The 23,064-nt window shown below is 41.4% G+C and overlaps 1 protein-coding gene across 1 annotated transcript in view; it reads left to right on the forward strand.

Annotated features, from left to right (window-relative positions):
• LOC109413201 (uncharacterized) overlaps positions 1 to 23,064 on the forward strand; it is a 249,762-nt gene that overhangs the window by 118,608 nt on the left and 108,090 nt on the right. Inside the window, exon 9 of the mRNA XM_062851485.1 lies at positions 6,408 to 6,823. Within this exon, the coding sequence (XP_062707469.1) occupies positions 6,408 to 6,619 (212 nt within the window). The 3' untranslated portion in view covers positions 6,620 to 6,823. The remainder of the gene's footprint in view (positions 1 to 6,407; positions 6,824 to 23,064) is intronic.

The following is a 23,064-nucleotide window of genomic DNA, read 5'->3' on the forward strand; positions in this document are numbered from 1 at the left end:
TTCGGAAAGAATTGCCGAAAGAACTCTGGATGGAAATCCTGAATAAACTTTGAAAAGAATCACTTAAGGAACTCCGGACCAAATTCCTGAATGAACTCCGAACGAAAATCCTATAGAAACTTCGAACGGAATTCTCGAAGGAACTTGGAAGGAACTCTGTACAGAATTTCTTCAGCTATTTCGAATCAATCCCTAGAATCACTCTAGAGAAGTAAGTGATAGAGAAACTCTGAACGGAATTCTTGGAGGAAATCGGGACGGAAATCCTAAAGAAAAACAAAAGGATTCCTGAAGGAATTACTACAGTTATCTTTGCGTCTATTTTTTTGCACCCTTCAGTTCAAGAATATCCCGGAACCCATTTGAATATAGGTCATTGAATCTACAACATCATGAACCCCTTCTGAACCCTTCTGAAATGTCATGAAACGTCTTTAAACACATTAAAACACCTCTGATATCCCACTGGAATTCCCATGACACTCATCCGAGAGCCAATGCAACCCTCTAATACCGCTAAGAAACCTTCTCAAACGCCCTGGAATGCATTGAAACGCCCTAAAAAGCTTATAAAAAACCGTCCAAAACTCCCATGGAACAGAGAGTGTAGGCCCCTTGAAGCGATCAAAATCCTTCATAAACACACTGCAGCGCTTTAAAATGCCATGAAACGATTCTGAGATATTCGCTAAAACTTCCGAGGAACAGTCCTGAGAGCCAATGCAGCCCACCAAAATCCCTCTGAAAAACTCTGTAATGCCTTGATACGCCCTAAAAGACGCCAGTAAACGACTTGAAATGTCTCTGAATCTCCGCCAAAGTTCCATGGGAGTTTTTGACGGACTTCTGAGGGCTCTCAGGACGCTTCAATTGGTTTCCAGGGACATTTAAAGACTTTAACTGGAATTTTGTTCTTAAGCCGCATTTAAAGTCGGACTACGCCAGCTGATTTGTTGGGGCTCCGCCACCCGGCGACGTGAATTCAGGTTACAAGTGCAACGTAACCGTGAGTGTTACCGCGAACTTGCGTTTTTTCATCGCGTCTCAATCAACAGCATTTTCTCTTACGGAAAGTAACCGTGCGTCTCCATTGGCTTGATTCAAACCAACCCGAAAGTCGAGTCTCTTACTAAACAAATTCCTATTGAACGGACTTCTATTATGCGAACTCCTACTAGAGCGTTCTAGGAGTTAGCGTTATAGGAGACTAAGAGCTTATGGGATTTCTACTATTTGGAGGTATGGCCAATTATCTCGGGTATGATAATTTGCATGTTTACCAGCGCCGCCTGGTGGCAGAATTTCGGAACAAGTGTCCCATTTTATGTAAATCTATGTCATGCTGATCAACTTTGCTGAAGACACCATATTTCTAAGTTATCAGGATTCTGAGATATGAGGATTTGAAAATTTACATGATCATAAGCACCGCCTGGCATCAGAATTGCGAACTTTGCAGCCCATAATCTGAAAGTTATTGGTCTACCCAACAACTTTTTCGAAGACACTATCCTTTCTAATTGGTAGGGTTTTGAGCTGTCACAAAGCGTAACAGTTGTTTGACAACCAACGATGATTCCAGTAGTGTAATGTAGCTTCAACCAGTTGAAGGAGCCTCTAGCGGTGATGTTGCCAACTAATTATATGAACCAAAGTTCTAAATAGTAGATCTGCTCAAACACAAAAATTTGCCGAAGAAAGTGTCACGCTATCTCTTAACACACACTAAATAATTGGCCACACCCCCAAATAGCCGAAATCCCATAAGCTCTTAGGGTCTGTTCCAATGGGGTTGTTTAGTGAATAAAATATTGCTATTTCCTATAGTCTAATCTAAAGAGCTCATTTTTCTGAGTATAACTTAATTTTATTGCGTTCCAATCCCTTGTTTTGATGGTAAAATAAACAAAACAGTTTTTATTACCGTGGATACAATGACAGTTCTATCGATAAAATGACAGTTCGCCCCGAACATAAAAAAATCCCCATACAAACTTTAAATGCTTTTTAAAAAAAGTTCTTATAAACACTAAAAATTCGGAAATTTTGGATTTTGACTAATACGAGGGCGGAGATTCCGATAATGAAATAATCTGGATACCCCTAAAGAGCCCAATTAACGAATTAAAATTAATTTTCAGTTAAACTTGACAGTTTGATATTTATTTCCTTAGGAGAACTGTCAAGTTTAAGTAAAAATAAATTTTAACTCGCCAATTGGAACAGACCCTCAGTCTCCCATTAAGCGGATTCCTATTGCGCTCCTCGACGAGTGATCTTGTAAGAGTCTCGACTGTATTGCTTTACCGTGCGTCTCCACTGCCATAGAACCTGGTAGACTGTTAATAGACCACAACGTAAAAGCGACGAACCTGTTAGTGAAAATCTGCGATACTTTTCGATACTTTGTATAGAACTAGTAATTTTATCCAATTTTCACACCCTCCGCTCATTTTGGAAATATCCAGGCCAAAGCTCACAAAGCTGGAGAAACTCTAGATATTTAGTTTAAGCTGATCAACAAAATACCGACTTTGGATCGGCTGTAAAAACAGAATCGCAATTGAATCTCTCCCCGCTCGTCCTTGTCGCGCCAACACTAGAAGAAAACTCACGGAAACTTCCTGAAGAAGTTACGAGAGAAATTTCGGAAGAAATCCCAGGATACACTCTTGCATCAAATTCGTGAAAAACCCCTTCAGAAATCCCTGTAGGAGCTCCAGTAGAAATCCCAGAAATTACTTCTGTAAACATTCTAACAGACATCTCGGGAAGATCTTCTGGGAAAGTCTCAGTGGAAACACCGACAGGGATCTTGCAAATCCTTCGGCTATTTCTCTTACAAATCTTTCAGGGATATCCATCGATGATTCCTCATGAAATTCATTCGGGGATTTCTCGTAAAAATCCTTCGGGCATTCCTCTTGGGGATTTTAGCTGGAACTCTTTCGAGGACTCCCTCGGGGATTCTTCCTGGTAATCCTTTGTGGATTTCTCCTGGAAATCCTTCTAAGATTTCTTTTAGAATTCCTTTGGGGACTCCTGATGGAAATCTTTCGGGAGATCTTGCTGGAAGGGGTCAGAGAATGGAGCCTAGGCCGTCCCTATTTTTGCAAAAGCTGGTAATGTTAAAAGTTCATTATTACAAAAGGATCGTTTTAGCTGATAAAAACAACCAGGCCAAAAATTTGAAGTCCGTATCTCAAGGCTAAGTGGTCCCTCACGGGGCTTAAAACTCTCAAAAGTTGTGTCTGGTCACAAAAAACATGAAAATTTTTTTATGGAATCCATCCCTGGAATGCCCCTAGGATTTTCTAAAACGATCTAAAACCATCTTGAATTCCCATGTAGCCCCCTTGGAACTTTCCTGAAGCCGCCTGGTAGCCATTTCTCTAGGGCTCCTTGGAACCTTTCTTTGACCAAAAGGGGATTTACGGAGGATGTACTAAGAGAGGGTCTAAAAAAGGGGCTCAGACGGTTTCGATGGGGGTTGTAGCTAGCCTCAATGATATGTAGGGAAAAGGGATTTAAAAGAGGTTTAAATAAAGGCAAAACAGATACTTTTTGAGAGGAATGAGTCCAAAAAAGGTTCAGCGGGTTTGAGGGAGTTTGAAAATGGGAATCTCAAACGGGTGTTACGAGAGAAGTGGGTGTTGATGAGTCTCGGGGAGTTTCAGAGAGAGGGTGGAAGGGGCTCATCGAGCTTCTCTCTCAGCTTCTTTCGAAATTTCTCTTAGAGGTGTACTGGGATTTGTTGCTGTGTATTTATGAGATCATCTCAGAAATTAACAAATAAAAATACTTAGATGCATTGTATATACATGCTTACTAAACTACAACTTCTTTTTACCCAAGTTTTTCATGCTTTCTTATTCGCTGCTTAAAAAACGGAACCTGCTTATTATGCTAGGTATGGACTTCTAACTGAATCACAGAAATTTAACACTCTCCATTTCATTTGACGTTTCTTCTCAGCTCCGGTCAAGAAAAATCAAACTCTTTTTTTTTAATTTCTTGAGCGATTCCTTGCCTCAACTTTATACGCATCGAAACAGGTCATGAAATGTCTTGCGATCTGCGTACTTCCCATTAAGAGGGAGATCTGTTTCGCACGGTGTACAACATTTAGGAGGTGAAATATTCCGGAAATCTGACAGTTTATTGATGACGTAATCGTTCAAATGCGTAGACTAGTACTCCACTTCTATTTGATCAACGTGAAATGACGATAAGAACGACATCACATGTATACGTCCAGCATAGATGTTTACTTAAGTTACTAGCCTGCCTTGTGATATTATATGCCGTGTTCTTTCGCATTAGAATAGCATACATGAAACTGAATGTACAGAAGAATGCACCCGAGAGTTGTCCTGAAGGAGAAAGGGGCAAATGGAAAAAGTAGGGGGTGTTGAAAGGGAAACAATAGAGGGCCTCAGGAAGGATTTTCAATGAATTCCGAGAAGATTTTAGGTGGATTCAGAGAATTTCAAGAGCGTTTATGTAGGTTTCAAGTATGTTTTGTAGGAGTTTCTGGCGGATTTCTCAGGGGTTTTGGGGCGTACCAAGTGATTTACAGAGACATTCTTATACTTTTTGGGAGGTTTAGGGTGTCTTGGAGGGATTCGGATAGCCTCAAAGACTTTCAACCAGCTGTAGGGTATCTCAGGGAGTTTTCATAGGCTCCTCAGTATGTCTCAGGATATTTCAAAATAATTCAGGAGAATTAATGTCCCTTGAATTTCAGGGAGTCTCGGAGAGTTTTCAGGGACGTTCAAGAGAATTTTTCAGAGAATTTTCAAGACATTCTAGGGGGCTTCAGGGGGGTTTCAAGAATGTTTCAGTGGATTTTCAAGATTCTGGGAAACTTCTGTAATGCAGATTTTTATGCAAATTTAATGTACGCAACTTCTTTCATGCCCTGCATAAAAAGAGGAAAGACTACTAAGTACGGCAAAGGCGCTTAGAGTTTGCAAAGAAGAAACAAAAGGAGGTCTTAGAAAGATATATAAGAGTGTCCAACTAACATTTTTGCTGCATAAGAGATTGAAGGAGCTTTCTTCCAAAGGTGCTTGCTTCACAAGATGTCATGCAGCTACTCCGAGTGATTTCAAGGGGTTTCAAAGTGGATTCAGGGATTTCAGGAGACTTACAGGGGCGTCTCAATGGGGTTCTGGGAATTTTAGAGACTTTCAGAGCATTTCTGAGTGTCTAACGTGGCTTAAGGTGGTTTCGAAAGCGTTTCAGTCAGTCTCAGGGGCTTCTCGGGGAATTTAAAGGGTTTCTGGACCGTATCAGGCAATTCCAGAATTGTTTCTGGGGCAGTCAATGGCACCATGGGTAATTTAAGGGACATTTCAAGGAGTTTTAGGAGAATTTTAGATGCGTTCAGGAGCGTTTCAAGAAGTTTAGGGTCAGCGATGTTCAGACATATTTCAGGGTCTTTCATAAGGTTTTAAGGTACTTCAAGGGGTTTCAGAGTCGTTCCAGGGGGTTTCAAAACGTATCAGGAACATCAAAGGTGCTTCAGCGTGGAACCAACGGGAATTTCAAGGGAGAGGTAAGATGGTATTGAATGGTACTTGAAGGCGTTTCAAGGAGTTTCAGAGGATGTCTAGTGATAAACGGGCGTTAAATCGCTTGAAACATCCCTAAAACGCATTAAAGTCCACCCAGCAAACACAAAGTCCTAATGTATGTTGAATAGGATGCAAAAGTGGAGGCCATATGCGTACATGCTTCCATTTAACCGCGTGTAAAGTATACACATATCACCTCCACTTTGGAATCCTATTCAACATCATATGCGATCGCGTGTTGGCTGGGCATCTAATCACTCGAAGGGTTTTCAGCGAGTTTCAGGGGCTCTCAGGGGTATTCCAGTGGTGTTCATTAGGGGGTCCCAAAGAGTTTCAAGGACATTCCAGGATGATTCAGCGGGTTTCATGGTTATCAGGAGCATTCCAAAGGTACTCAATGGGATTTAGGGACGTTCCTGATAGTTTCATAAGGTTCTAATGGTTCTCAGGGTCGTTTCAGGGGTGTTCCTGGGGGTTTCAATGGATTTCAGGGCCGTTCCAAGCGGTTTCAGAGACATTCCAGTGGGTTTCATGGGGATTTCAGAAACATTCCAGATGTTTTCAAATAGCTTCAAAGGTTTTCCGCAGGAGATTTGAAAATTCGTAAAGTTACCTTGAAAGCTCCTCTGAATCCCCTGGAAATTCCTCCAGGGCCCTGAAACCCCCTGAAAAACCTATGGAACATGTCTGAAACCTCCATAATTTTCATACTACCGTTAATTTATGCACAAAAAAAAAAAACAAAAGAAAACATAAATTCCAGTACTAAACATTCGTGAATAACCCTATCATTCACCACATTCCTCGTCTCTCTTCTTCCATCCACAGTCGACATCGAGCAGAACGACCTGACGTCGCCGGAACCATCGACCGGCTCGCTAGCGCACGCCAAATCCGACGCCGTGCAGACGTCCAACTTCCAGACCAGTTCCGGACTCTGCCGGAACCTGTTGGCCCTGCAGTGTGGCTTCGTTGCCCTGCTGCTGCTGTACCACCGGCGATCTGCGGCAGCGTGGTTCCTTCCCTCATCGCTCGCGTAGATCGACAACCAGTCCACACGTGATCATCACCATTACCTTCAACAACTTGTTCAGTGACAAAGAGAGAATCCCATCCGAAATGCCCTGAGTGCAGCTATGAGAGACGAGAGGAGAAGAGACGACGACGAACAGGTGATTCCACCGTGGGACACGGATAGTCAGTCAGCCAAAGCCAACAACCGGAGCGGGGTCCAGACCGAGGAGGTAAGTGTCATTTCTTCTTTCAATGGAGGGAGATGGAAATTGGATTTCTTTGTCGGAAGACAGTCGAGACTCAAGACAGGATTGTATCGAAGTCTCAGGTGACCCGGTGTTATTGATCAGCTTTCATGGCCGTGCGTGGGTTACCGGAGAAGAGCTTCGTTAGCGTGGGAATCCGATGCTTTTTCCATGTAAGAACCGTGTTCTGCTAATTGAAGTGGCTATTATTAGCCAACAAAGTAAGCTGGTTGCTCGGTTTTCACTGTGAGGGTGGCTGGGAAAGGAATCTAAATATAGTAGGCGACGCCCGTCCGTGGCGTTTCAGAGAGTGGAAAGCAACAAGCAAGCCGCTGAAAGCCGTTTATTCTTATCCGCTGGAAAAAAGGCAGACGATGAATGTAGAATGGGTGGATAAAAAGCACACAAAAAATCTTTACAACAGCTGAAAAGCACACCGACCGAATCCCAAGTGGTGTGAAAATTCGTTATTCAACCCCCGACTGCTGTATGCAGAGCAGGCAGCAACGGCAGGCACTCATGTGCGACTGAGCCACGCTGCTGTGAAAGCGCATCGAGCCGAGGCAAGGCTTACTTTGATTTGCCACGGCAAGCGAAAAAGACACTTGTACGGCGGGGTGTTTCTTTTTTCTCTGATTTCGCCGAATCCGGCCAGCTCAGCTGTGCGGACGGAAAAATTCAACTCTATTTGCCGGATTCATTCCAGATAAGCTCCAACCAGAGCAAATACACTGTGTGTTATACACCGCGTAACCAGAGCAAACATTTTCGCTGGTTCGCCTGTTTGTTCATCGTTCATCTGCGCACCAACGGAACATAATCGTTAAAAGATATTTCAAACTGTGTTTGTTCTTTTTGGTGTGAGCGAAAATAGTTGGTCTTTTTTAATCCAATGTCGTTATTTCATAGTCTGGTTAGCGAATGCCTCTTTCGCACCAAATGTCACTACCAAATCCCATTCACTGTAATTAGTATAATGTGTGATACGCCATTACAACAACGTTTGGCACTTTGTTTGGGATTTTCACCAAAGCATGCGCCAAGTCAAACAAGAGAACAGCAACAATGATGGGACACAGTGGTGTCGTCGACGAGTTTTCTAAGCATGCTGTTTTTCGGAGCTTCGTGAAAAGTTTTGGAGTCATTATGTGGCACTTACTTGTTCTGGAGCTGTGAATGAGTGCTTTTAAAGTTTGAATAGCATTATCATTTACACAGGGACAAGTTGCCTTCTGTTTAAGAAAGTTCATTCAACAATCTTTTTTTTGAAAGCAATGACATTTTAGTTTACTGACTCAGAATCTATCAGACTGTGAATCTAACAGACAACCCTTTCAAATTGGATCGTTTTGGTTCTTCAAGCCAAGATTTTCAGGCGGTGGACACAGCGCTGAAAATGTCATTTCGACATAACGAGATTCAATTACCTGAAAATATGCTGAAAAACTTGTGCGGCTATACCTGTTCTACAAGAAAGCCACGGAAAACCCGCTCTCACTTTACTATTTAAGGTCAACGTTATCGACTATCTTCGGAAAATGCCAATTGAATATCATGATGCCATCATGAATATCAATTGGCCTTTTTCGAAGATACCCGAGCAGAAGAAAATAACAAGTGAATAACACGTCAAGGTATTTATCTTAAATACTACCATACCTTGATATGCCCTTCATCAGGTGGTAATAAGAGGCAAAATAACAAAAACGAATACCAAAATTTTGTATAAATAACACCTACAAAATAACAAGTCCTGTTATTTCAATAATGAATGCATACCTAAAGTTTCAAATGCTGTATTTGGTATCCCAAAGTAATTGAATAACAAATTAATAACATTTCTTGTTATTAAATGTTTCATATGTTCGATGACTTCATGATGTAATAGCAAATCTTGTTCTTCGCTAATTTTTATTGCTAAACCAACAAATACTACTTCAATACCAAACTCTGCTCAAATACCTCCAACTGTTATTGTGATATTCTCATAACATTTCGTAGAATAACGCAACAATAACAATTTTAGGTATTAGAGAACAGGTTGCTTTTCGCATGGTATTTGTAAGGAATGCCCTTCTGCTCGGGTAGTCAATGACATTTACCTCATACATTGGAAAAAGAGCGATTTTCCGTGACTTTCTTGTAAAACTGATCTCGGGGAATGAGTTTTTCATATACCATATTTTCAGGTTCAGTTTCTAAAATGAGCTGTAAGTGAAGAATCCAGATATGTTGAAATGACAGGACTGGGAGGAGATATGGTGTTGCTCAATGAATAGAGGATAGTAGCAGGCTGTGCGCGCGAGCGGCTGCGTTTTCGAACTGTCACGTGTTTTCTCTGCTCCGAGTTGTTTTGATTATGGCCGGCCAAATTGAGAAACGGCTAGTGTTGTAAATTTTGTCTCGTAAAGTGCTTGTAAATTGATCTCCGGATAATTCGCGATTGTTTTGAGAGTCCGTCTTATTCTCGTCGGAGTGCTGGAATTGGTCTTCATTTTAGCGTGATTGACCTGTAGTTTTTGGCAAGGTTGCAACCATTCATTTGCAAAAATTTACATTCATTTGCTATTATCTCAGTTCAGAAGCATGCTATCGAAAAACAATGTATGGATGAATTTAACCTTGCAGTTTTATCTAAAAGTTTGCCGAATAACATTGGGGTCGCAAACGTATACCAAAGTCGTGAGCGAGCTGTGAAGGCAACTCTCCACGCGGTGAATGTAAATTTCATTCACGCTGTGGAAAGTTGCCTTCACAGCTCGCTCACGACTTTGGAATACGTTTGCGACCCCAATGTTATTCGGCAAACTTTCAGATAAAACTGCAAGGTTAAATTCATCCATACATTGTTTTTCGGTAGCATGCTTCTGAACTGAGATAATAGCAAATGAATGTAAATCTTTGCAAATGAATGGTTGCAACCTTGGTTTTTGGTAATAGTGCTGCTGGATGTGCGGGAAACGCAAATGGAAGTCAACAACTTCATCTCGATAGTACTGGAATCCGTATAATTTGGCGAGTCTGTTCCTGTAGATCATTCTGGTGCCGCAACGTTGACTAAACATATCCTTTGGACTTAACCTTTCCATTAACAATACCCAAAGTCCCGTGACACCTAGACGTAGAGGACGTAGAGGTATCTGCGTACCTTTCTTAGGTGTCCAACTAATCTTCCTTTCCCATCCCTCAGCTGTCGCAAGGACATGACCAGGGCAGCTCTCAGCCGTTGGTTGGAGGATTGTGTCAATCTTGTCTTAGAGTCAGTGATTGGCCCCAAATCTCTGTGTTTTGAAAAAGGACGGGAAAGAGGGAAACAGCGGTCTGGAACTTTACCATCGACGAATTTGGGCGACTTGCTTAACGCTTTTGCTAATTCAAGCAAAGATTTTCCGGCTTAACCTGATTAATCTTGCTCAGAGTTAAAAATCCATTGCACATTTCCTTCCTGATTTTATTGGGATTTCTATTCTATTACCACTGAAGTCTCTTTCATATTTCTTCAGGATTTTTTTTTGTTCTTCTCAGGATCCCTCAATAGATTGTTGCAGAAATATCTGGGAATCTTCCAGAATTTCTAAAGGCATTCCCAAAATTTCGACGAGATTCCTTCTAAAGTTCCGACCAGCTTTTGTAACGGATTTTTTCCGGAGTTATGTATTTGTTGAGTTCCTTCCTTGGATTTTTACTGCAGTTCCTCGTGGAGTTTTATTTTGAGTTCCTACAAGAGTTTTTCTCAGGAATTGCTTCTTAAATCCCTCGCAAGATTTCTCTCAGAGTTACTTCCAAAATTTCTTCCAAGGTATCTCCTGTTATTGTTGATTCTATCAGGATTCCACCAATATTTCCTTTTCCGGCTGGAATTCTGACAGATATTTTCCGACGGAGTTCCTCCCGGGATGAATTATAGAAGTTTTTCTTTGAATCTTTGAAAGAAATCCCTTGATCAATTCCGAAATCTCTGAACGAAATCGCAGGAGTAACTCTGGCAGAAATCCTCTGGAAAGGGCTCTGGTGGAGTTATCTCGGTAAACATCTAAGAGACATGTATTCCGAAAGATATTCCAGATTCTAAGACAACCTCTGAACTGAATCCCGGAAGAACTTCCGAGAAAAATGCTGGGATGAAATCCGGAATAAATCCCCCGAGAACTTTATGAAAAAATCTCAGGAGCAAAACAGAAAGAAATCTTGGAAAGACCTCCTAGAAGATCTTGTACGGAACTGTAGAACAGAACTTGCGAGAAATTTTTGGTAAAAATTCTGGTAGAATTAATTATCGGGATTTTTGAGATCCTTTGTAATCTTTCTTATAGGTTTTTCTAAAGAGATTCTTAATGGGATCCTATCAGACTTTTTTTTAAAGAATTTCTTCCTGTTATCTCCGATTTATAATGAATTCCTTCTAAGAATGGTCCAGGGATTTATTTAAAAGCAATTCTTGTAGAAATTACGAGTGAATATTTCTGAATACATTTCTTGAAGAGTTCTTGGAGAAATTCTTAGACTTAACCCAAGAGAAAATACCCCTGAAATTTATGGTGGAATTACATATATGGAGGAAATTCTGTAAGAATCACTGCATCAACTACTACAGGATTTTCTTGAGAAATTCCTGCCCGAATCACTGAATGTCATACTGTAAGCATCTCTGAAGGTATTCCTGAAGGGTTTTGTGGATAAATCCCCCAAGAAATTTCTGGATTTATCCCTGCGCGAATTTTAAATTAAATCCATAGAGCAATTCCCAAACAAAAGTCTTATAGCCTTCTTGAAGAGATTCCTGTACGATATTCTGAATATATCTCTGGAAGAATTTCCGAAGAAACCACTGGAATAATATATGATATGATTCTTTGAAAGAATTTCTGAAAGAATTCCTGTAGAAAGAATTGACAGCATTTCAATTCAGAATTTCTGGACATCTCTACAGAAATTTTGGAATCAAATCTGGGTTGCACGGAAAGTCTCAACATGAATCTCTGAAGAGCATTTTGATTTGTGGAGTTTACTTATTAACAGATAACAGATATCTTTTAGAGATCACCAGCATGCATTGTAATACCTTGGTTTGCGAATATCCATTAAAATTCCAACATTACTACACCGCCAGGAGGACCTTCATTTAGACTAGTAATCTGACGTGGCTGGCACCCTGCCCGCCTGAAGTAGAAAATTGTCACCACGTTCAGATAGAAGATTCCTTCTAATCTCAGGCAGTTGCCTTATTCATTCCTTATGTAAAAATAGCTGTTCTAGCGATACTGAAGTAGCAACAACGAGCTTTTAATCAACCTCACTTAAAAAGGGGCAATTCTTCAATTGTTGAACTATAATACTAATTTTCTTGTTTTAATTTGTTTTCTATGCTTAATTCTATGGTAGAAGAAAACATTCAGTGAACATCTAGATCCTTTCTAGTGTTGGAGGGAATTGTGGGGGTTTGTTGGGTATCAGTAGGTCGGCTCCAGAGGCACGTTCTCCTTGTTTGTTGGGGCTTCTTATGGTAGTTTCTGGAACGTTCAAAAGAGTTTTAAGGCGTATAAAGGCCTTTTTCGGGTATTCGAGGGGATTCTGAGCACCCCTGAAACCCCTTAGGAACCTAGAACCATTTTTACACGCCCCTGGAACCTCTAAAAACCCCTGGAACGCCTCTGCAATCCCCTGAAGCCCCTTGTAACGGCCATGAAACCCACTGCAACCCACTGGAATACGCTTGAAAACCCGTCTCTGGGACCCCTTAAAACCCTCTGAAGGCCCAAGGAATGCTCATGAACAAGGATTGCACCTAATGAGAATGTGAAAAATAAACTGCCCCTTGTCATCGTCAGCCAACACTATGAACGATCATGTAGGAGAAGCAAAGGGAACCCACACCAACTGCTCGCGGAGCAAACTGCAAGCGCTGCCCATGAAACTCCTTTGAACATTCCTGAAACACCTCAGCTGGTATCCCCTTAAACCCCTTCGAAGCCCAATAAAACTCTCCTAAAACCTCTTCAAATACTACTGGATCGATCCTGGGATATCGTGCAAATCTCCGAAATACTCCTGAAGCTCCTCGGAGCCCCCTGAAACACCCCTAGAACACCTTTGAACCCCCCTGAAACCCCATGGAACGCTCTTGAACTCTAAGACCTCTATAACATTCCTTATACTATCTGAAATCTCATGGAAACCCCATTAGGCCCCATTAGACCTCCTAGAACACCCCTGAAACGGTTATGAAACTTAATGAAACTCTATAGAGCTCCTCCGCAATGTCCCTAAACCCTTGAAACCCCTTGTACGCTACTGACATCTCTCTAAATAACCCGGTACACCTCCGTAGTGTATTTGAAACTCACTGAGGCCCCTCTGAAATAGCCCTGACACCCTCTAAAATCCCATGCCGTAACCATGAAGCCCCTTGAAACCCTCTGAAACACCCTTAGAACATATTTTCAAAAAACTGAAAAAAGATTCGGGAGGTTTCATGGGAGATACACAGGATTTACAGGTTACAAGAGCGTTTGTGTGGTTTAATAGGACACCAGGGTATTTAGGGGGTTTCAAGGGGTCCCAGAAGCATTCCAGGGTTCTTTAAAGAGTGTTATATCAAGAACCCTGGAATGCTTCTGGGACCCTTTGAAACCCCCTAAATACCCTGGTGCCCTATTAAAACACACAAACGCTCCTGTAACCCACAAAAATCCTGTGTATCTCCCATGAAACCTCGTGAAAGTCTTATAAATACCACTGGAACGCCTCTGAAACCCCTTGAAGCCCCACAAAACGCTTCTGAAACCCCCGGAGACCTCCTAGAATATTCCAGGAACGCCCATGGTTAAGCTCGTGCCCAAGGAAGGGGTTTTGCGGGTTAAAACTCTTCCATTGCCGAAGTGCCATACACTAAGTGCTCCATCCCCCCGCTTTCTGCCGAGATTAGACAAAACTCCTCCCTCGTCGACTTATCTATCCACGGGCCTGCCCGTGGTATCCCCTTAAACACCCTTGGAACACCCCTTGAATGCCCTGGAACACACCAGAAACGACCGTGGGACCTCCTGAAACCCCATGAAACACCCAGGGGCACCCCTTAAAACTCCCTAAATCTCATGGATTGCCCATGAAGCCTCGTGTGACCCCCTGGAACGTCCCTGATACGCCTTCGAAACTCCATGGAAACCCATAAAATCACACAGAAACGTTCTTGGGATCGCTTAAAACTCCCTGAAGACTCCTGATACCCGATTGAAACATCAGGAACGCTCCTGAAATCCGATGAAACCACATGGAACTCTCATGAAAGCCCCTGAGACCTTCTGGAACACCCTCAGAGCGCATCTGAAACCCCTTAAAAAACTCTGGAACGCCTCCGAAATCACATAAAGTGACATTGAACGCCTCTGAAAGTTCTAAAACGTCCTTGGAAGCCCTTAACCCCGTGGAACATCACTGGAATGACCCTGAAACTCATGGAAAGCAAATTGGGACCCCCTCAATGCTCTGAAATTCCCTGGAATACCCCTGAAAAGCCTTTGAAACTCCTTGGAGCCTCGTAGCCGTGTGGTTAGGGTCACCAAGCTTATAATCGCACCATGCTATGGGGTGAGGGTTCGATTCCCGTTTCGGGCGTTGAAACTTTTCGTGAGAATAGTTTCTTCCCCGTTTCCACTGGTGCATGCTCCGTTGTCCGTTGTCTCATGTTAAGTTTAAAACAGTCTGTGCAGCCGAAAGCTGAAGACGTTGTCCGTGTCCTTTTTTTGAAAACTTCGAAACGCCCCTGAAATCAACTGGAACACCCTTGGAATACCCCCAGAGCGTTCCGGAAGCCACTTGAAATGTACGATTAGGTATAATAAAATAAATAATCTGGCAGTCATACTAACCTACAGTTAAGGTTATTCCAGTGTTCAACAATTGAACCATGAACCATAATGAAAGGGAACATTTTTGTTTTTTATAAAATAAAATTGAAAAAATAATTTTGAACAATGCAACAGTGTGAATGACATCAAGACAAGTTCTGGTAACGATGGTGTGAGTTTGATATTTGCGGTTGGTTTGCCAGCAAACTTTATTTCGTAACAAAAAAATCTTAAATTCATTTCAGGAACTGTGCAGTTTTCGTGTCAGTAGTACATAATTTTCAATCTAACTTCAATCATGGTGGTTGATTAGCTGTTTACATTGAGTGGGACGTTTGGTTTAATTTTTTTCAGAAACTGTTCAACATTTGAGTAGTGTTCAACAATTGACAATTCACCATAGTTAAATATATAAAACCACTTCACTTAGTCTGTTTCATCTGGCTCAGAAATAATAATTCATTGCGCATTTGGAACATCCCTTGAACGCTCCTGAAACCTGATGAAATCCAGACGAAACCCCGTGGTATCTTCTCAACTCCGTGGAATACACCTGAAACGCTCTTTAAGCCCTGAGACCACCAGAACGATCCTGAAACCCCCTGGAATACCCTTGGAATTCCCTGGAACATCCGTGGAACACCCTTTAAAACTCCTGAAATCCCATATGGAATGCCCATGAAGCTGCTTGGAATAACTCTGAAACGCTTTTGAAACCCCCTGAAAATCAATGGAATACCCCTGAAACGGATCCCTTAAAACCTCAGAAGCCCCTGTAAAGCAACAGAAACACTTCTTAAATCCAATGAAACCACCTGGAACGTCTTTGGAACCCCTTGAAGCCCTATAGAACTCCGTTGAAACACCGTGAGAGCCACTGAAACACCCCTAGAGTGCATCTGAAACTCCCAGATACACTCTGGCACACATCTGGAGCGCCCGGCTGTTCCCTGAATTTCCATTGAACGTCTCTGAAACATCTGAAACTCCAGGAACGCTTCTGAGACACTCATATGTTTATGCCATTGGTTGGGACTGCATACATTACAAAAAAAAAACATAAAAGGAGGGAAATTTGTGCATTAATAAAGTTTGAGGCATTCGAAGTGGGTCTAAGGGGGTTTCCAGAAAATTCTCAGAGAACCTTATAAAAGGGGGTTCCAAGGGCTTTCAGGGGCGTTTCAGGATATTTCAGAAGCAGTTCAAGGAGTTTCTGGGAGTTTCAGGAGCATTTAAAGGGCGTTCTTAGAGGTTTTAGAACGGTTGACAACACTTCAAAAACATTTTAAGAGGTTTTCAGCGCGTTTCAATGGGATTATGCAGCTTTCATGAGTTATGCGGCGAATCGAATCATGCATTGTGGTGGCGTGGCCGACACTTGAGAAAGGTTACCAAAGTGGTCGAAGCAGCAGCCTTTCAACTGGTCAACCGAGTCGGTTAACAAGTGCCAGGGCATGTCTTTCACGAGCATCGTAACATTCAGTTTTAGTCCCACTAAGGCGACGTGACATATCTTAGAGGAGACGAGTGTCGCCAGTATTTGCAGATTTCTCACCTTCGACGGCTAAGGAGTTCGCTCATGCTCTTTTAAGTCCCGTCTTCATGAGGGTTTTACTTCCTTCTCGAGCGCCGTATAGCGCCGACGGGCTACGGCTTTCGCTCACTCTCGCCATGAGGCGAGGAAGGCAGTTTTGGTGGTGTTGCCACCTTCCGGAGTATTTGCAACACTTCTTCCAGTCAGCGCCCGATTGTTTCCTCCTGTCGATGGACCTTAGCGATGCAAATGTATTTCTAGCATTGCGTTAGAAGTGCGTCACCCAGACAACCAGTAATCGTATAAGATGTTGCATAAGATGATAAAGTGGAGGCCATATGTGTACATGCCTCCATTTAGGCGCATGTAAAATGTAGGTATATCGCCTCCAGTTTAACATCTTATTGAACATCTTATACGATCACTGGTTGACTGGGCAGAGTAACATACCCAAGTAACAATGATAGCTGAACAATGAGAGTCATAGCTGAACAATGGTTGGTTAATGGTGCCAATAGCTGAATATGACGAAAGCTGAATATCTAGTTGAAAAGTAGCTTGTTGGGTTCACAAAGTATCATTGGATCAGCCTGTCATCGTATGCTGAATATGATACTCATTTTTAGATTATCCATCTTCTCTACATCCATTTATCCAGCTTATCTGCAGTATTAGAAGTTTTTCACAAGGAATATTTTATTCAGCCTTTAAAGGTAATAACAAATCATCAGTGAAACACTTGTGCGACACACATCTAAAATAACAGAAGCTCCTTTGGTTTGTTTTTTTATAGGGAGTTGTTGCATGGATTCCGAATCAGTGTGACCAGACATTTCCAACACCTCCCGAACAGAAGAGAATACCAACTGAATAACAAATCGAGGTATTTAATCTTAAATACTATCATACCTTGATATGCCCTTCGTTGTGGTAATAAGAGGCAAAATAACAAAAACGAATACCAGGATTTTGTATGCATAACACCTAGAAAATAACAAGTCTTGTTATTTCAATAATCGATGCATACCTAAAACCTCAAACACACTGCCAAGTGCTGTGTTTGTTATCCAAAATGTATTGAATAACAAGATAATAACAATTCTTACTATTAAACTTTGCATTTGAGCGATAGCTCAGATTGTCTTCGAGTAGGCATTCAATAACAAAGAAATAACAGCTGATATTATCAAATTATATATTTTATCGATAGCTCAATCCATTAATTGTTCCATTTGAAATCTTCCCTTACTTATTTCAAACATTTTATTTTCTAGAGTGTTTTGGAAAAAGTACTAATAGTATGTTAAAGTTTCTGGTGAATTCGGGAAGGATTTGCTAAATACTTTGGGATGATCCGAAGTAAACTTAAAATGATTTCCCATGTTATTTTAAAAAAGCTCATTTAACTCATTAGAAAACGATTTTGTAAAATATTTTGAAAGAATTCTAGAATTTCTAGATATTTACTTGACAATATACATGTACGTAGAGAAACTCCTCCTATATTTCATTATAAAAAATCAATTATTTGAATAAGGTATTATTGCAATAGAAAAGTACTTTTATGCAATTCAGTGTCATAATTTCTATTTTATACTACAGGTCGGACTCGATTATCCGGGTGACTCCAAAATTATTTCACCCCGGATAATCGAATCACCCGGATAATCGAGCCATGCTTCTTTTCTTTTATTTTTGATGTTCTTCAATAAAAAATTGTTCGTTAAACATAGAAGCTCACATACATAACGTTGTAGTGCCTAAACTCAACGTCTTGTATTATTACAACCATGTGTTTTGAAAATGAAATTTTAGCTGAAAAATGTGAAAAAATAAAAACAATTTTTAAATGGGCTAAATCCTACTTACAGGTTTTGTATTTGATGTTTATCACATTTGCTAACATATTGTAATCTAAAAAATTGTAAACAAAGCAAAAACCAACTTTTCCCCGGATAATCGAGCCATTTTTCCCGGATAATCGAGCCCCGGATAATCGGGCCCCCGGTTAATTGAACCCCCGGATAATCGAGTCCGACCTGTACTCATTTTAGTATCATAATGACCAACTTTTCCGTACCGATTCATAATGCAACTGAAATGAGTTGCATAATAGAAAATAGTTGTATAATGTTCATAATGCAACTCATTTGAGTTGCATTATGAACATTATGCAACTTAAATGAGTAGCATTATGAAAAAAAAACATTGCATAAAATTTTGTATGGAACTCGTTGCAAAACTCGATTCTTTCAACACTCTTCGTATTTATCCAACTCGGCAAGCCTCGTTGGATAAATGTACGACTCGTGCTGAAAAAATCAACTTTTTGCAACTCGTCACATAAATAACTATTATTTTATATATTCAAAGCTATAAAAACAAATACAGCAAGATTAATTCCGTTGTCAACTTTATCAAACGTATACGCTAGAACTTGTTTGTCTCCTATTATTACTCATGAATAAGCAAAAAGCATAATAATACCAACTTTTGCTCGAATATCTCAACTTGTTATTGTGATGTTCTCATAATATTTTATATGATACCATCGCAATAAGAAGTTTTAGTATTAGTGCAGAAGTTGGTATGGATATGGTATTTGTTAGGTATTCTCTTCTGCTCGGGCTCAGCTTCTGCTTCTGCCCATGTCGTTTCAGTGTGCAGGGAATTTTGAGGATGGGGCTGATGAACGATCGACATCAAGACGTTTCCGCTGACCCAACGTTGAGGCACGATAGAGATGACAGGTTTTCCGCGTTCTTCCGTTTCGACAACGGCGAAACTATTTACCAGCGTTCTCTAAAATTTCTCAACTAACAATGATAGCTAAATAGCAGCTTATTCAACCAAAATTTGAAAAATTAATAGCAAAAATTATGAATGGCTTATTCGTCTATTATACAGCAACAATATTTGTTGGGTAGATAACAGATACTTAATATTCACGCCTTAGAACATGAATTATGAATATTTACCTGTATTTATGTTAATTTTCCCTGACTGCAGCGGTGGTTTACGATTATCGAACCGCGGAGCACTAAACTGTAAACAAAACAATGATGTTTTGACAGCTAATCCATGCATTCGTAACAAGCACTTACATGGCTTATTCAACCTCAACGCAGCCTTTGTTCAGAGCTGTCCAACACGACGGTATCTAGCTTGTTCCTTCACAAATCACTAAGCTAGTACCATTTCAGGTGTAACAGATGCTAAGGTAAGTTACTGTAAATCAAAGCCCTGAAGTTCGATTCTCAATTATAATCATTATTTCTATATTTCAATTTTAGCAACTATGAACTGTATCCTACATCTAAACCAAGGGCCCTGGCAATTTTGGCTTAAATTCTGTGGGACTAATTCTCATTTTTTTTTATTTGGAAGTGCTGTACAAGTGATGATAAATTGCTGAACTATGATAATTAGGCGACTTTGATGCTTCACCTGATCCTTGTCTGTGCTATACATAGAATCATAAATCATTCCCATTTGCTCAATAATTGCTGGATACAGGCTGAAAAGCGTTCTTCGCCTATATATAACCGCTTCTTCAACCTCAATTCAGCTACCTGGAGCGCTCAAATCAACTCATGGCTGGATAAAATCACCAAAATTGGATGTTTAAGAGTTGAACAAATAATTACAGTTATTTTGCACAGCTTTTGTTCAAATCAAGGCTGATTAGCATAAGTTAGAGAAGCGCTTAATCAACATCAAATTGTTACTTGGGTTAGGGGTCGTTCAAATATGACGTCCATCGTTTAAGGATAGGTGGGTCCAAGGAAGTGTGACACCCCATGTATTAGGTATACGAAAAAGCGTGACAGAGGGGGGAGGGGGGGTCTTCCTAAAAAAGGATGGACGTCATATTTGAATCGGCCTTTATATACAACCACAACTTGCGTTGACGTAACTCTTATATGACATTTGTGTTGTCTATCATTATAATTTTGTTAAGTTACTTAACAACTTATTATCAGAGACCTCTTATCATCCTGATGCTTATGGCTTCGTGCTACAACACCATTCTGTGCTAATAAATGTTATTTTCTCTAAGGGCGGTTAGCGCCAGAACCTCTGCGTGCTTACTTTTCTATATAATTGACCCAAATGCTCGGTTGGCTAATTCCACCGCATCTTCCATTTTCCATTCTGCTCTGTATATTAATTAAATCACTCATAAATTAAGCCCCATGAACTTCACTCCATCACACTGTCCCAGTATTTAAATGCAAAACAGTTTCCCGGCATTCATTGGCTGGTTTCTCTCTACAACCAACGATGTCAGCGATATCCCCACAGTAGTGCATGCCTCTGTGCATTGAATACCGACCTAGCTAGGAGGTTCTCACTATAATAGTGGTGAGTTCGATGCTTCCACTCTGTGTGCCGTACCACTCAAAAAGGCGGCGTAAATTTTAATCACCAACTATTAATATAAATTGGATTCATGAATATATATTATTAACTACGATCACCCGACGAAAGCCGACGACACAAATTTACACACTTCCTGCCTGCAGTGGGAAAGTCATGCAACTGGCGGCGGTAGGATGAAAGCACCCAACACATGCGCTTACAGTAGCCATTGCAATGGCAGCGACGCGACACTGGCTGGTGGTGTAGTATTGCGGTCTACAACAAGACCGTTGGGTCGAACGAAGGAGCAGGCCATGGAAACCCCATAAACCGATTTCCCAGTAAGCGCAGCTCCGCACATATGTATGCAAAATCATGGCACACTGCTGCGGCCTGCGGAGGTCGTAGCAGCAGCGGTTTCCATCCAGTGATGTGTGCATAATTCCACACAGCTACCTAGTAGGCCATGATGACGGTGATGGCTGCGATGATGGGCTGGTTCCTGCTATTTTACAAGCGGGACTTGTACCGAACAACCGAGATGACGACGCCCCGGCCGCTACCGGGACCGACCGGGAGAGTTGCGAATGCGAATGAAAAGAGAGGTGAAGTGTCTGAAATTGGAATGGAGTTCACACCTCGTGCGAATCAAACACGTAGGTATTCATGAGATTTATGCATATGATGTGGTGGATGGTGGTGGTCCAGGCGATGGGGAAGAGGCAAATGCAGCGAACGAGTAATATGCGTTGTACTCGGACAAGTATTGTTGTAATAATGGTTGGTTTCCGCGCGCGCGAATATGCTTCGAGCTTGCGGATTTTTTGCAGTGGTACGGGTTTGTTTTACGAGAAAATTGAAACAAATAATTGTTTTACTGCGGTGAAGCGGTGCGATGCAGAATGCTTTTGCAGCGCGAAATTGTGGAAAGATGTAATGCATTACGAAGCAGGATTATATTTGAAATTCGCATGAAAAACTGGAATCATCCGTCACCAGTTTTTACCAGAGACGTCATACCTAGAAAACAATCCATCAAATAATTATTTTCCGGGTACATATACTGCCTTTTTCATAAAACATGTTCTGAAGTTCATAATCAATCCAAAGACGTAATCGATAGAATTCCGTTTCGACAGAATTCCATTTTGCAATAGTCTGGAACCTCCAGGGAAATTACAAGATGTTTCGAGAACTTTCTAAGGTAAACTGATAAATGACATGAGGCATTGTATGAACCTTTACCGCCCTTTCTCCGTAAACGATCATTGAATCGTCGTTAACCCCCAATTGCTTTAAATAATAAAAATCTGATTAAAGCAATGTTTTCTAATTGAAGTGTCTCAGAATTCTGAGAGGATTCTGAGATAACTCTGTAAAGAATTTTGAGAAGAATCCTCAGCGGATTCTGGGGAGATCTTGAGAGGATTATGTGGAGAATCCTGAAAGGATTCTGTGGAGAATCCTGAGAGGATTCTGTGGAGAATCCTGAGAGGATTCTGTGGAGAATCCTGAGAGGATTCTGTGGAGAATCCTGAGAGGATTCTGTGGAGAATCCTGAGAGGATTCTGTGGAGAATCCTGAGAGGATTCTGTGGAGAATCCTGAGAGGATTCTGTGGAGAATCCTGAGAGGATTCTGTAGAGAATCCTGAGAGGATTCTGTGGAGAATCCTGAGAGGATTCTGTGGAGAATCCTGAGAGGATTCTGTGGAGAATCCTGAGAGGATTCTGTGGAGAATCCTGAGAGGATTCTGTGGAGAATCCTGAGAGGATTCTGTGGAGAATCCTGAGAGGATTCTGTGGAGAATCCTGAGAGGATTCTGTGGAGAATCCTGAGAGGATTCTGTGGAGAATCCTGAGAGGATTCTGTGGAGAATCCTGAGAGGATTCTGTGGAGAATCCTGAGAGGATTCTGTGGAGAATCCTGAGAGGATTCTGTGGAGAATCCTGAGAGGATTCTGTGGAGAATCCTGAGAGGATTCTGTGGAGAATCCTGAGAGGATTCTGTGGAGAATCCTGAGAGGATTCTGTGGAGAATCCTGAGAGGATTCTGTGGAGAATCCTGAGAGGATTCTGTGGAGAATCCTGAGAGGATTCTGTGGAGAATCCTGAGAGGATTCTGTGGAGAATCCTGAGAGGATTCTGTGGAGAATCCTGAGAGGATTCTGTGGAGAATCCTGAGAGGATTCTGTGGAGAATCCTGAGAGGATTCTGTGGAGAATCCTGAGAGGATTCTGTGGAGAATCCTGAGAGGATTCTGTGGATAATCCTGAGAGGATTCTGTGGATAATCCTGAGAGGATTCTGTGGAGAATCCTGAGAGGATTCTGTGGAGAATCCTGAGAGGATTCTGTGGAGAATCCTGAGAGGATTCTGTGGAGAATCCTAAGATGATTCTGTGGAGAATCCTGAGAGGATTCTGTGGAGAATCCTGAGAGGATTCTGTGGAGAATCCTGAGAGGATTCTGTGGAGAATCCTGAGA

Source organism: Aedes albopictus, chromosome 1 (genome assembly GCF_035046485.1).
Source record: "Aedes albopictus strain Foshan chromosome 1, AalbF5, whole genome shotgun sequence".
NCBI classification, from domain to species: domain Eukaryota; kingdom Metazoa; phylum Arthropoda; class Insecta; order Diptera; family Culicidae; genus Aedes; species Aedes albopictus.